This window comes from Lipotes vexillifer, unplaced genomic scaffold (genome assembly GCF_000442215.2).
Source record: "Lipotes vexillifer unplaced genomic scaffold, Lipotes_vexillifer_v1.1 scaffold513, whole genome shotgun sequence".
Lineage (NCBI taxonomy): Eukaryota > Metazoa > Chordata > Mammalia > Artiodactyla > Lipotidae > Lipotes > Lipotes vexillifer.
In genome coordinates this window covers 919,070-932,270 of record NW_006777952.1, presented here as the reverse complement: position 1 = coordinate 932,270, position 13,201 = coordinate 919,070, and the positions used below count along the sequence as shown (strand labels likewise).

At 47.8% G+C, this 13,201-nt stretch overlaps 1 protein-coding gene across 2 annotated transcripts in view; it reads right to left on the bottom strand.

Moving 5' to 3' along the window:
- Positions 1-441: 441 nt before the first annotated feature.
- Positions 442-13,201, bottom strand: part of IGF2BP2 (insulin like growth factor 2 mRNA binding protein 2) — a 160,673-nt gene continuing 147,913 nt past the window's right edge. The window contains exons 11-15 of one of the 2 annotated variants that reach the window (XM_007451388.1): positions 12,759-12,875; positions 8,678-8,752; positions 4,106-4,237; positions 3,648-3,761; positions 442-2,289 (exon numbers count right to left, since the gene is read on the bottom strand). In XM_007451388.1, coding sequence (XP_007451450.1) covers positions 2,197-2,289; positions 3,648-3,761; positions 4,106-4,237; positions 8,678-8,752; positions 12,759-12,875 — 531 coding nt within the window. In that variant the 3' untranslated portion in view covers positions 442-2,196. The remainder of the gene's footprint in view (positions 2,290-3,647; positions 3,762-4,105; positions 4,238-8,677; positions 8,753-12,758; positions 12,876-13,201) is intronic. The other variant, XM_007451387.1, reaches the window with a different exon arrangement.

Sequence of the window (13,201 nt, the reverse complement as noted above, 5' to 3'; positions counted from 1 at the left end):
TCTTTCCCTGGCCAGGCTTAAAGTTTCTTAAGATAGGGGATGGCCTTACCTAGTTACTGTGCAGTATCCAGCTCTCTAGTTCTGTGGTTCTCAAACCTCAGCGTACATTGGAATCACCCAGAGGGCTCACTGACAGAGACTGCTCAGGCCCACCCTCCACCCTTAGAATTTCTGTCCCAAGGTGGACCCTGAGAACCTGCATATCTAACACGTTCCCTGGTGATACTGGTGCTGCTGGTCTGAGGAGCACAGTCTGAGCACCACTGACCTAGTTTAGCTTCTCTCCCAAAGACATGCCTGGAGAAGCCAGCCTCCTCAGTGTAGCTTCCCAGTCCTGACGGTATATGCCACCCATTTCCCTGAAGTCCGCTCAGAGGTGGAATTCAGCTGACACTTTGGGATGGGTGATACTTAGTAAAATAAGAGACCAAGACACCAGGATCTTGTTAGCTGGATATATTTCTTTTTGTTTGTTTTTGTTTTTGTCACAGAACACTGTTTGCAGTAGAGGAAACTGGCATTGCAGTCTGGTGGTAAAATGGCTTGTTCACATAAACCAGTACATGTTCATCCTTTAGCGCAAAAAGCCCTAATGGCGCGTACCCTATTGAAATTCAGGACATCTCCAATATTCTCTCTCTGTTTTTCTTTGTCACTTTTTTTTTTTAAATAAACATTTTCAAGGTTTGTCCAAAAGAAGGCCATATAGGTTCTTGGCTAGCGGAAGACAATTCAGAACAGATGTTGCACACTTGGACTGTTACCTTCTCCAGGCTGGCAGTTGATATCTTATTTTTTTCCAACTCATTTTTATTAAAAAAATAAAAAAATGCTCCAACTATCAGTTTTACAAAATCTCTAAGGGAAACACAAGAGCAAGGTGCTGAGGTAAAAAACACCTGAGGTAGCTTTTTTTTGTGTGTTTTTCTCGTTAAAAAAATCTGTAAATTTAACGCCCTGGGCCAACGACCTCGTGTAAATTGCTATTTTCCTCCATATTTTTTTTAAAAGAAAGAAATAATTTTGCTGAATATTGATGGCTTATACACCAAAATGTAAAAAGACAAAATACATTCTTTCTTTGTGGAATTTTTCTTTGTTTGGTTGGTTGGTTTGATGGGTTACTGTTTTTCCTCTTCCAAAATGCTAGGACAAGTACCATTGACTCTTGTTCTTTTGAGTAACCAAGTGTAAGTTGAGGCTGGTTTGTGTGTTTCGCTTTTGTTCCTTTGTGTGATGTGATACTCAGAGCACTGCTTTGCCTGGGGGGTGCGTAGATATGGGAATTGAGACAGAGGGATGAGGGGAATTAACAAGAATGGGGATGGAGAGGATGGGGAGGGAGAGAGGGGGTAGGGGAGAGATAAACAGAGAGAGACAGAGAATTATACAGCAGTATGCAAAAACCAGTTTAAAACCTGTGAAGCAAAGAGAAATGGGTGTGTGAGCTAGACAGGGATGAAGAGAGACAGAGTTTCCTCTTCAGAGAGACGGTATCCCTTCTGTTGACATACACAGGTGATCCAGAACTGCTGTGAGTGTCCTTTCGACGAGATTACCCTCCGGGTGAATTTTGTGTGGGTGGCCTTGAAGCTCCTTACTAAACCGTTAGAACTCCCAAAGCACGACTTTATTCTTTAAAGTCTAGAAAAGCCTGCTTTCTCTTTAAAAAGAAAAAAGAATAACTGATTAAAAATTGGAGTTAGTTGAGTTATCTGATATATTATTTCTAAAATATATTAACGCCGCAGGCACCCTGTGTAACCCACAGGCCACATATCTTAACATCTTTCCCTTCTAATATGTACATACATGTACAGACACAATTTTCCGCAAAAAGAAAAGGGTGTGAATTTTGCTTTGATTTCAACACATTCACCTATGTTAGTTCAACTAGAAGGGATAGCGTGGTGGGGTTAGGAGAGACCCGAGTGGATGGTGAAGTGGATGGCTGGGAAGCCTGCAGAGGCCCTGGGGAAGCTGGGAGGCCGGGCCCCGGCACGGCTGCCCTCCCGCCTCCTCCCTGGCCCCCCGGATTCTCAGGGCCTCTGCAGAGCCCCTGGCGCCTCCGCAGACTTCTCATTCCTCAGGATGGTCTTTGGTTTGCTCCCGATCTGGCTGGCTGTGTTTGGTCTCATTCTGTCAGGTGTTGGAAGGGCTACATTCATCCGTTGTTTGCTGGTGCCTGTGGGAGCCTCACTTGCTGCGCTGTGAGGCAACTCCCTGAGGATATTTCTGCTCCTGCTGCTTCACCTGTTGTACAATTTCCCTGATCTTGCGCTGTGCAGTCTGCAGCAAGGGAGAGGAGGGGGACAGGGGAGAAAAGGAACCCAGTTCTGAGGACAAGCAGTGGGGTGTGGGGAGGCAGGGCTGGGACTTGGGGGAAGGAGGCGGTAAACTCAGAAAAGTGTCATCTACCTACTGAGGCCCTGACTCCAGGCCTTTTCTGCCTGGAAGTAAAGTGGCAGAGTTCCCCACCCCCACCCTGCCAAGGCTGCTGGGTGGAGGGTAAGAGGGTGGGACCCCAGGAAGCAAGAACCAGGGCATTAGTGACTAGGGAACCTGCAGAGGTCAGACTGCATCCTCCCTCCCAGCTAACACATGCTCCAACGTCCAACGCTTCGCCTCCTCCCTGCCTTCCTAGAGTTACTGCAGAGACAGTGGTGTATGGCAAGGGAAGATGGACAGTCAATGGGATGGGGAGAAAGTGAGAAACGGGCCCACTCTACCCTGAACAGGTGGAGAAAACACATGAACCCAAACCTGTCCCCTCACCCACCCTGCTGCTCCCACTGCAGGGAGAACCCTGCAGACTGAACGCCTACAGGAGCCCAGCCACTGAGACCCACGCCTGGAACACTGGAAGAGCTGGGATGGGAGAGCCCCAGGCGTGGTGTGGTCAGGCTCTGACTATAGGGATCTCAAAGGGTGCTGGTGGGGTGCAGGGCACAGCAGCGTGGCAGGTCCTGGCAAAGGCACGGCACTGAGAGCGCAGGCTGACACTCAGACAAACCTGCAGTGTTGGCTTAGACTGCCTCTGCTCCTTTGGGACAGGGACTGGACCGCTCTATCCCCAAACCCAACCCCCTCCCCCAACAACAAAAAAGCATCACAAAGAACCAGGTCACGTGATTCTGAGTCACTAGCCCTTCTGACTGGAAGAGAAGCAGCTGTATGGGGCCCTGAGTCCTAATGGGGGTTGTCACAGTGAAGTAGAGGAGAGGAAAGAGAAACAAGGGTCTCCTGACATGAGCGTTTAACCCATAATAGTGGAATTCTGGCACCTAGGCTGGTCCTCAGGGCCCAAGGTGGCCCTTGCCTGGTATATGGCTCCCAGCAGGGGAAGGCTGTGACTGAGGCCTGAGCGGGAGGTCGAGGTAACAGGAGAGCCCGCAGTTCAGCATTTCAGAGGCTTGAACTGTGCTGGCTTGACTCCAAAGCTCTATACCCTTCCTCAGGCTCCTCCAGCAGGCCTGGGAGAGCAGTGGTGAGCCAAGGAACAGTCGCCCCTGTCCTGTTCCATCTGTGCGTGGGGGGTCAGAGTGGGGATGTGTGTGCACGGCCTGGGGCCACCGGACAGGTCACCAAGAACTTAGAGACTTGCAAAGAGATTAGCAGGAGAGACTGGACCCTCACAGCACAGGTACCTGGCTGGCAAAGAAATGCCCAATAATTCGGACAATCACTTCCTCATTTTCATCTGGCGTTTGGTCACGAGGCACAATGACTTCTGCACTGGTTAAGTTCTGCAGTTCATTCACCTGTGAAGGGAGAAACCAAAAAAATTCCTGTGACTTGCTTCACTTGCAGTGGTCAGGAACCGGAACCCAGAATATCTGCAAGGTATGTCTGTATACTCTGGGCGGGACTCTCCTCCGTATCGACTTCCTGCTGCTGTGTGTGTGGGTTTACAGGCGCAGGAGGCAGCCTCCCTGTCTTCATTTCCCAGCATATAGCCTAGATGCAGTGTTCCTGGACCCAGGACCACTGTGGGTTTGGGGCCCTCAGCTCTGGATGATGCTAATTACATTTTTGTCCTTGAAGAGTCAGTGGGGGTCTGAGGGAAGTCAGGCCAGGAGATGAAGCCAGCTCAGAGCACACTTACGGTTTTGCCACCCTTGCCGATCACACGGCCGGCTGTAGAGGAGGGCACTCGGATGTGGGCTTCCAGCTTCACCTCCTCTTTGGGGTTAAAGAAGTTTTCTTCTTTCAGTTTCCCAAAGATCCGCCCCTGGGCCTGAGAGAGCAAGACACGTCAACCTGCTTTAGCAGCACTGCTACAGGAACCAGTGAGTCCAGGCAATGGTACAGCCCCAGCCCCATGCTCCCCGGGGTCTGCTCAGCTCGCTCAGAGCGGATGCATGCCTGCCACACCCAAGGAGTGCACCTTGCAGACATGCACAGACACTCCCGTGTCTTCAGGTTTGCACATGGATCGCACAGGAAGCTTTCCGTGTATAGGGTCAGGGTGGAACTACATGTCTTATTTCTGTATCCTGAGCAACTATAAATGTTTGGTTGAATGAATTTGTTCAGGGAATTCTTAACTTCCTCCCACCACGATACGTTCAGGCCTCCGGTTATTAAAGGATGGAGGCAAGGGTGGTGTTGATGGGATTTGCTCTTTGATGTTTAACACCAGAGCCAGTGTAGCCAAAAGCTTTTTGTTCTTTTTAAAAGAACTTTTAAAAAAAATTATTTATTTATTTATTGGCTGCACCGCATGTCACGTGGGATCTTAGTTCCCCAACCAGGGATCAAACCCATGCCCCCTGCAGTGGAAGCACAGAGTCTTAACAACTGGACCGCCAGGGAAGTCCCTAAAAGAACTTAAAAAAAACCGAGATATAACTTACATAACTTAAAATTCAGCATTTTAAAGTGTACACTCCAGTGGTTTTTAGTATATTCACTAGGTTGTGCAACCACCACTGCTATCCAGAACATTTTCATCCCATTCCCCCAAATAAAAACCCATACCTATTAGCAGATAGTCCCAACTCCTCCCTTCCCCTAGTCCCTGGCAACCACTAAACTACCCTTCTGTCTCTGGATTTGCTTTTTCTGGATGTTTCACATAAATGGAATATATATTATGTGGTCTATTGTGTCTGCCTTCTTTCACTTGGTATAATGTTTTCTAGGTTCATCCATGATATAGCATGCATCAGAATCTCACTCCTTTTCAAGGCTAAATAACATTCCATGTATGTTTATGCCACATTTTGTTTATCCATTCTTTCATTGATGGACGCTTGGGTTGTTTCTGCCTTTGGGCTATTGTGAATAATGCCACTATGAACATGGTTGTACACTCTTTCCATGGCTGAATGATATCCTATTATGTGGATATACCACATTTTGTTTATCCATTCATAAGTTGAAGGATTATTCTTGAACATTTTACACGTTTATTTTTTCTCACATTTTAAATACTTTTAATACAAATTATACTTTACAAATAAATGTTTCTGACTTTTAGAAAACTCAAGTTATAATTTTCCTAGGAGTGAAAAGGCAATAACAAAACAATGCAGGGGAAGGGAGACAAGGTGGTGGAACAGAAGGACTTGAGCTCACCACCTCTCACGAAAACACCAAAATCACAACTAACTGCTGAACAACCATTGACAAAAAAAACTGGAACCTATCAAAAAAGATATTCTACATTCAAAGACGAAGAAGCCACAACGAGATGGCAGGAGGGGTGCTTTCATGATATAATCAAATCCCATACCCACCAGGTGGGTGACCCACAAACTGGAAGCTAATTATATTGTAGAGGTTCTACCATAGGAGTGAGAGTTCTGAGCCCCATGCCAGGCTCCTCAGCCTGGGGGTCTGGCACCTGGAGGAGGAGCCTCCAGAGCATTTGGCTTTGAAGGCCAGTGGGGCTTGAGTGCAAGAGCTCTGCAAGACTAGAGGAAACAGAGAATCCATTCTTGGAGGGTGCACACAAGGTTTCATGTGAACTGGGACCCAGGACAAAGCAGTGACTCCACAAGAGCCTGGGCCAGACCTACCTGTGGGTCTTGGAGGGTCTCCTGGGGAGGCAAGGGTTGGCTGTGGCCCACTGCAGTGGCAAGGACACTGGTGGCGGAGGCCCCACGGAATACTTCTCAGCGTGAGTATGCCTCCTCCCTGAGGTCGCCATCTTGGTACTGAGACCTGGCCCCACCCAAACAGCCTGCAGGCTCCAGTGCTTGGACGCCTCAGGCCAAAAAACCAATAAGGTGGGAATACAGACCCACCCATTGACAGCTGCCTAAAGTCATCCTGAGCCCACAGCCACCTCTAGACACACCCCTTGATACGCCGTGCCCACCAGAGGGACAAGACCCAGTTCCACCCTCCCACGGGCAGGCACAAGTCCGTCCCACCAGGAAGCCTGCACAAGCCCCTGGACCAATCTCAGCCAGGGGTTAAGGCAGACACCAGAAGCAAGAACTACAATCTGGCAGCCTGCAGAATGGAGAACACAAACACAGAAAGTCAGACAAAATGAGACAGCAGAGAAATATGTTCCAGACGAAGGAACAAGATAAAATCTCAGAAGAACAGCTAAGTGAATTAGAGATAGGCAATCTCCCTGAAAAAAGAATTCAGAATAATGATAGTAAAGATAATCCAAGATCTTGGAAAAAGAATGGAAGTACAGACCAAGAAGATACAAGAAATATTTAACAAAGAGCTAGAAGATTTAAAGAACAAACAGATGAACAATACAATAACTGAAATGAAAAATATACTAGAAGGAATCAAAGGCAGAACAGATGAGGCAGAAGAATAAATAAGTGAGCTGGGAGACAGACTGGTGGAAATCACTGCCACAGAACAAAGAAAAAAGAATGAAAAGAAATGAGGACAATTTAAGAGACCTCTGGGGCAACATTAAATGCACCAACATTTGCATTACAGGGGTTCCAGAAGGAGAAGAGAGAAATGGCCCTAGAAAATATTTGAAAAGATAATAGCCAAAAACTTCCCTAACATGGGAAAGAAAACACTCACTGAAGTCCAGGAAGCACAGAGAATCCCATACAGGATAAACCCAAGGAGGAACATGCTGAGACATATTAATCAAACTGACAAAAATTAAAGACAAAGGGAAAACATTAAAAGCAACAAGAGAAAAGCAACAAATAATATACAAGGGAATCCCCAGAAGGTTATCAGCTGATTTTTCAGCAGAAACTCTGCAGGCCAGAAGGGAGTGGCACCCTATATTTAAAGTGATAAAAGGGGAAAAAACTACAACCAAGAATACTCTACCCACCAAGGCTCTTGTTCAGATTCAATGGAGAAATCAAAAGCTTTACAGACAAGCACAAGCTAAGAGAATTCAGCACCACCAAACCAGCTTTACAACAAATGCTAAAGGAACTTCTCTAGGTGGAAAAGAAAAACCTGCAACTAGAAACAGGAAAATTACAAATGGGAAAGCTCACCGGTAAAGGCAAACATACAGTAAAGGTAGGAAATCATCCACACACAAATATATCAAAACCAGCAATCCTGAGGAGAGTACAAATGCAGGACATTTGAAATGAAGAGACCAGCAACTTTAAACAATCACACACACACACACACAGCTATATCAAAACCTTGTAACCACAAACCAAAAATCTACAACAGGAACACACACACACACAGAAGAAAGAGCAATTCCAAACACAACATTAAAGATAGTCATCAAATCACAAGAAAAAAGGAAGGAAGAAAAAAGGCCTACAAAAACAAATACAAAATAATTAGCAAAATGGCAATAAGAACATACATATTGATAATTACCTTAAATGTAAATAGATTAAATGCTCCAACCAAAAGATAAATACACACACACACACAGTTGAATATTCCTCATCCATATAAAAGAATGAAATAATACCACTACAGCAACATGGATGGACCGAGAGATTATCATACTAACTGAAGTCAGTCAGACAGAGAAAGATGAATATCATGATATCACTTATATGTGGAATCTAAATGATACAAATGAACTTATTTACAAAACAGAAACAGACACAGACTTTGAAAACAAACTTACGGTTACCAAAGCGGAAATGTGGGGGGGGGGAGGGATAAATTAGAAGTTTGGGATTAACATATACACATTACTATATATAAAATCGTCAACAAGGGCCTACTGTATAGCACAAGGAACTGTACTCAATATTGTGTACTAACCTATATGGGAAAAGGATCTGAAAAAGAATGGATATATGTATATGTATAACTGAGTCACTTTGCTGTACACCTAAAACTGACACAACATTGTAAGTGAACTATACTCCAATATAAAATAAAAATTAAAACAATGCACCGCCCCCCACCCCCAACACTTCCAACAAACTGCTATTTCCCCTCACACCCATGTTTATGCCCTATCTTCAAAACCACAACCAACGGGATCAGAGATGCCATCTTAAACTGGGCATTGACAGAGGGTCCACTTTTCCACGGGAAAGGAGGGCTCCACACAGAGGGAGCAGCCTGAAGGGGGGGAAGACAGGGTGGGTGGGGACTATAGAACGAAGGGAAATGGAGGTTGGGCCTCCAAAGAAGAGCCTGAACCTGGCTCTGGGGCAGCTGCGCCTGCTAAAGGCCCTCAGCCTTCCCTAACAGGCTGCCCTGTATCCAGGGCTGCAGGGCTGAGGGCGTTCTTGGCACTGACCTTGAACTGGGCTTCAGGTGGGCCGGTGATGATGACCATCCTTTCACTGACGTCTGGGCTTTCTGCTGGGGCAATCTGCAGTTCACAAAGCAAGAGGGAAATGCTACTGCTTGGCTCTGTTCCCCGAGCTGCTCCTTCTTGTCTAAGAGGATGGCACACCCACTAGCAAGAGATTATAAGACTCACACCTTTGTACCTGGTGCTTTGTCTGACCCTGCTGCTTCCACTCTGGGTCTTAGGAGATTATGACCGTAGTGCCCAGTATCAAATTTGGGTCTCTGGCCACCCAGGAATAGTTGGAAACAAGTTAGTACTTACTGCCTGTCCCTGCCCCCACCAGCAGTGTGACCAGCCTCCTTTCACCAAGGAGCTCCACTAGCCCACCGAGGGCCCAGAAGCGAGGATGAGCTGGTCCACAGAGGAGTTAAGTTGGAGTCAGCCTGCAGAAAGGGCTGTTAGTGACAGGTGTGACTAGGACCAGCTCCTCTGTAGCACACGAATCAACTGATGGCCCCAGAGCAAGCATGAGGACACCCTGGTTCCAGTGCGTGCTCTACAAACCCCTCCTCTCCCCACAGGTGAAACATGGCAGTTGAACCCGGCAAGCTCAAAACCTCCTAGCTCTCACTCTGTGACTCTGATGTCTTCTGTAACAGAACTCAAGATGGAACAACCGAACATTTTTTTGTTAGATCCTCTTTACATAACTTTTTCCCTGCATACCCTGCCTTATTTCAAAAACCTTTTAAGGTAGCTTTAAAAATAAATACAATGTAGCATAATTAAATTTATTTATTTTTTTGGCCATACCACGTGGCTTGTGGGATCTTAGTTCCCTAATCAGGGAACTTGTGCCCCCTGCAATGGAAGCGTGGAGTCCTAACCACTGGACCACCAGGGAATTCCCATAAAGTTACTTTTAAATGAGCTAAAAGTACACCAGGCACTTAGGGATGAGCCAGGAGTGAGATTAGTACACAAATGCACCTCATAAAGTCCTACACACCACCCAGAGACCCCATCCCCGAGACTGAGCTGTTCAGCGTGAACATGATTCACCACCGACGGGGTGTGTCTGAAGTTATCGTCTCTGAACCACTGTGTCTCAGTCTTGGCTCCCGCAAGAAGACCTCCACCTCCACAGGGTTTTAGTTTTCTCTCAGTACGTGTCCTAAGCCAGGCTGCACCTGCAGGCCTCAGGGTCCTGTGTCGCTGTCCCAGCTTTACCATGAAGACAGACCCAAGGCCTGCGCTGACCTTGTCTATGAGACCTTCAAAGAAGATCTGGCCCTGACTACTCAGTGGCACGAGGATGAACATGAGACACTGGTCACCAACCACTGAGCTTCCTGGGGGTCTTCCCTTTGCTGCGGGCTGACCATCTGCCAGCCTTCAACTGCAGGGCAGCAGCCTCAGCCAAAAAACAGATGTGTCCAGGGGACTGAGACCCTCCAGCAGGCCGGATACAGACTGGCCCTTAAGATCCCTGGCGGGAACCCTCATCTCTAGTTATACATCCAGAGGTGGCATTAAATCTGCTCCTTATTTCCAAGAGTAAATGAGAGTGACAGGAGCATATGGACACAGTGGTTCCCAGCTCTTATCCACCCAAATCAAGAAGGGCTGAAAGGCTAATTCATAATTCACGTCGACCCAATCAGTTCTCACAGTTGCCTTGTTCCGATCCTGAAAGAAAGCCCCCCATCTCTCCACTACCTGGTATTCACAGCCCAGCCCAGAACCCTGAGAGCCGCACGTGTGCTCCTGCAGTTCTGGAATGGCACTCCCCAGGCAAACTCCCTGAGAGGACCTGGAATGAGGACTCCACTTTATGACTGAAGCAAATGGGATGCAGAAAGATGAGGTGACCACCAAGATCACGGGTGAGCAGGGCTGAAACAAGGATCAGGAATTTTGTGTGGCATTCTGAAGGCTGTCGGCCAGATGATGTGCAGGAAAGGCAGGCGACGGGGGCTCAGCTCTCGCCTGTAACTGAAACATCTCTTGCATGCACCGCCCGATCCCAACTCAGCCCACCCGCTTCCAGCACTCTGCTCCCACGTGTTAGTGTAAAGCTCTCCCCCCGCCCCAGCAGCATCAAATGTGCCTCTAGTTGTGGCCCCTGAAGACTGGCAGAGCAGGATTGGGGGTGGTTCTCTGGAATTAGTGAGATCATCACCTTTAGAGACAGATGCTGTCAGAGAACTGTCAAGACAAAGGAAATTAGCAAAAACCAGATTGATTTTAAAAAGTAGGAAATGTCTCTTGCCAATGTTTGGCTTCCCTGGCTTCCTCTCTTTTTCTCTACTACTCTGGAGAGAGCCAGAGCCCATTCTGTCCCCTGCTGTCTTTGCCCATCACAGAAGTCATGCCACCACTCAACTCTGCTGGGACAGAGAGGGACTTCGGGGATGCTGTGGGGGAAGCCCAAGGGGTTGATCCTTCTCTACTTTCCCAAAGTCTTGCTGGAATGACTCTGGTATAGCACTCAGGTTGCTCAGGTCGAAAAAACATTGGACCAAAAATAGGATAGCCCGGTCCAACCTCAGCTCTCACATTCTTTAGCTTTGTGGCCACTGACATGTCAATGAAACACTGGGCCCTAGTTCCTTATGGGCAATGGTAAGTGGAGAGTTATTGCTGCGATTAGTCCTGGGAAGTGCCCTGTAGCCTACAAGTCGGCAGAACTGCTATCTAAGAGCCAGTCCTGCCACCTGCGTGCCTTGGCCATCTCCCGTTCCCTCTCTCAGTCTCCCTTTTCTCAGGGGAAAAAGAGAGGATTTGATGAAACGATCCCTCAAGTCCCTTTTAGTTGAAATTGTCTCATTCTGTCCCTTGTGCTGCATCGCACCTCAGACCACAGGACCGGACACCGAGAATGGCCCTCAGGGTGCAGCCAGCCCGGTGGTCGTCCATACCTTACCTGTCCCACACAGAGGGCAGGCCCAGCACAGCCAGTCAGTACCTGGGCTGGGGCCTCACCTGCAACAAGCCTGCCGGGTGCAAAGGCCCCGGGTGCTCCACCACCGTCTGCCCCGACCTCAGGCTCTCCTCCAACCTGCGGGCTTTGCAGGTGAGATAAACGAGCACCGAGAGGGGAAATGATTTACCTACATAAAATTCTTTCATGGTATAACTGCAATCCTTGTTCTGTACTACTCAGAATGTTTTGTTTTTGTTTTTTCTCCAGCACACTTGCTGTGGGAGAAATTCCAGCTCTTCTTAGGGAGAAAGTGTAAGCATTCTTTCTCTCCAAGTCATGAGACTTCTTGTTCGGAATTCCGGGTTGTCCCATGGCAGCAAATTATTTTACGTAACAACGGGAACTCTTGTTTCCGACAGCGTTTCACGAGGCTTGGGACGTGCTCAGCATTCTGCCCGTGAGTCAGCGCTGATAGCTGGGCTTGGAGCAGGACCAAGGTCGAATAATCCTCCCCTTTCAGCTTCTCTGCCGACTCTTCCCATTGTGCTCCAGGAGACAGGCGGTGGGAATGTAACTGCAGCTGTGTCTGCACTCGGCCAGTGCATGAATCAGGGGCCCTCCTTCCTGACCTCTCTCCTCAACCCCTCTCCTCAACCCGGAGGCCGCGGCTCAGGTTATGTCACCGGCTTTTGTTTATCTGCGGTTTCATCACTGCCTTTCAAAGAGTTTTCCAGTCAAGCTATTTGTTTCAAAGTTCAAAGGTTTCTGAAATGGAGACTAACCAAAGCATCAAAGCTGAATATAAATTATCAACTGCTGAATATAAATTATCGCTCTCCTTAGGCTCACTCCCTTCACTTGGGAGAATCCTCAGCCTTTGTTTTATCTTGAGGACAATGGTAGCCCAAAGAGGACCAGGTTGGCTTATGTATTACTAGTATTTTTTCCTAATTCATTTGTTAGTTGAACAAAAAAGGAGTGAGAAAGGTAAAGATGAGTGCACATGGGAATAGTCCCCCAAGGCAGGCTTTCCAGGTCCTGTAGGATTTTATGGATGGTGTAAGAATTGCTCGGGACGGACAGAAGGAACAAGGGACATGGGGTGGGGATGGGGGTGGAAGAGGGTGGGATAGGGGCAGCTGTCAAGAGCGGCTTTACCTTGATGGAGGCCCCAGCGAATCTGGCCAGCTGCTTAATGTGCGCCCCTTTCTTCCCGATGATGGCACCCACCGCCTGGGTTGGGATGAAGAGATTCACAATCTCCTGCTCTGGATACTGGAAGGACAGGACAAGACAAGACAGACGACATCATTCCACCTGGGGCTGCTCCTTCAGGCACTCAACAGTAACGGAGCAATGGCCGGATGCTGCATGGGATTCTTCTGGGGCCTAGGGCACTGCAGGGGGGAAGCTGGAGGGATGAACTTGAACAGGATCCACACTAACTACACAACCACTAGAGTGCAAACTCCTCCTGAGCAGCTCTGAATTTGCTGGACACAGCAAGCTGTCTGTCCACGGGCCTTCTGTCAAGTTCAAATGTGATGTGTATTTCTCCTGTGTCTTCATCCAAGGAATCAGTAGCTGTTAAGCACACCTGG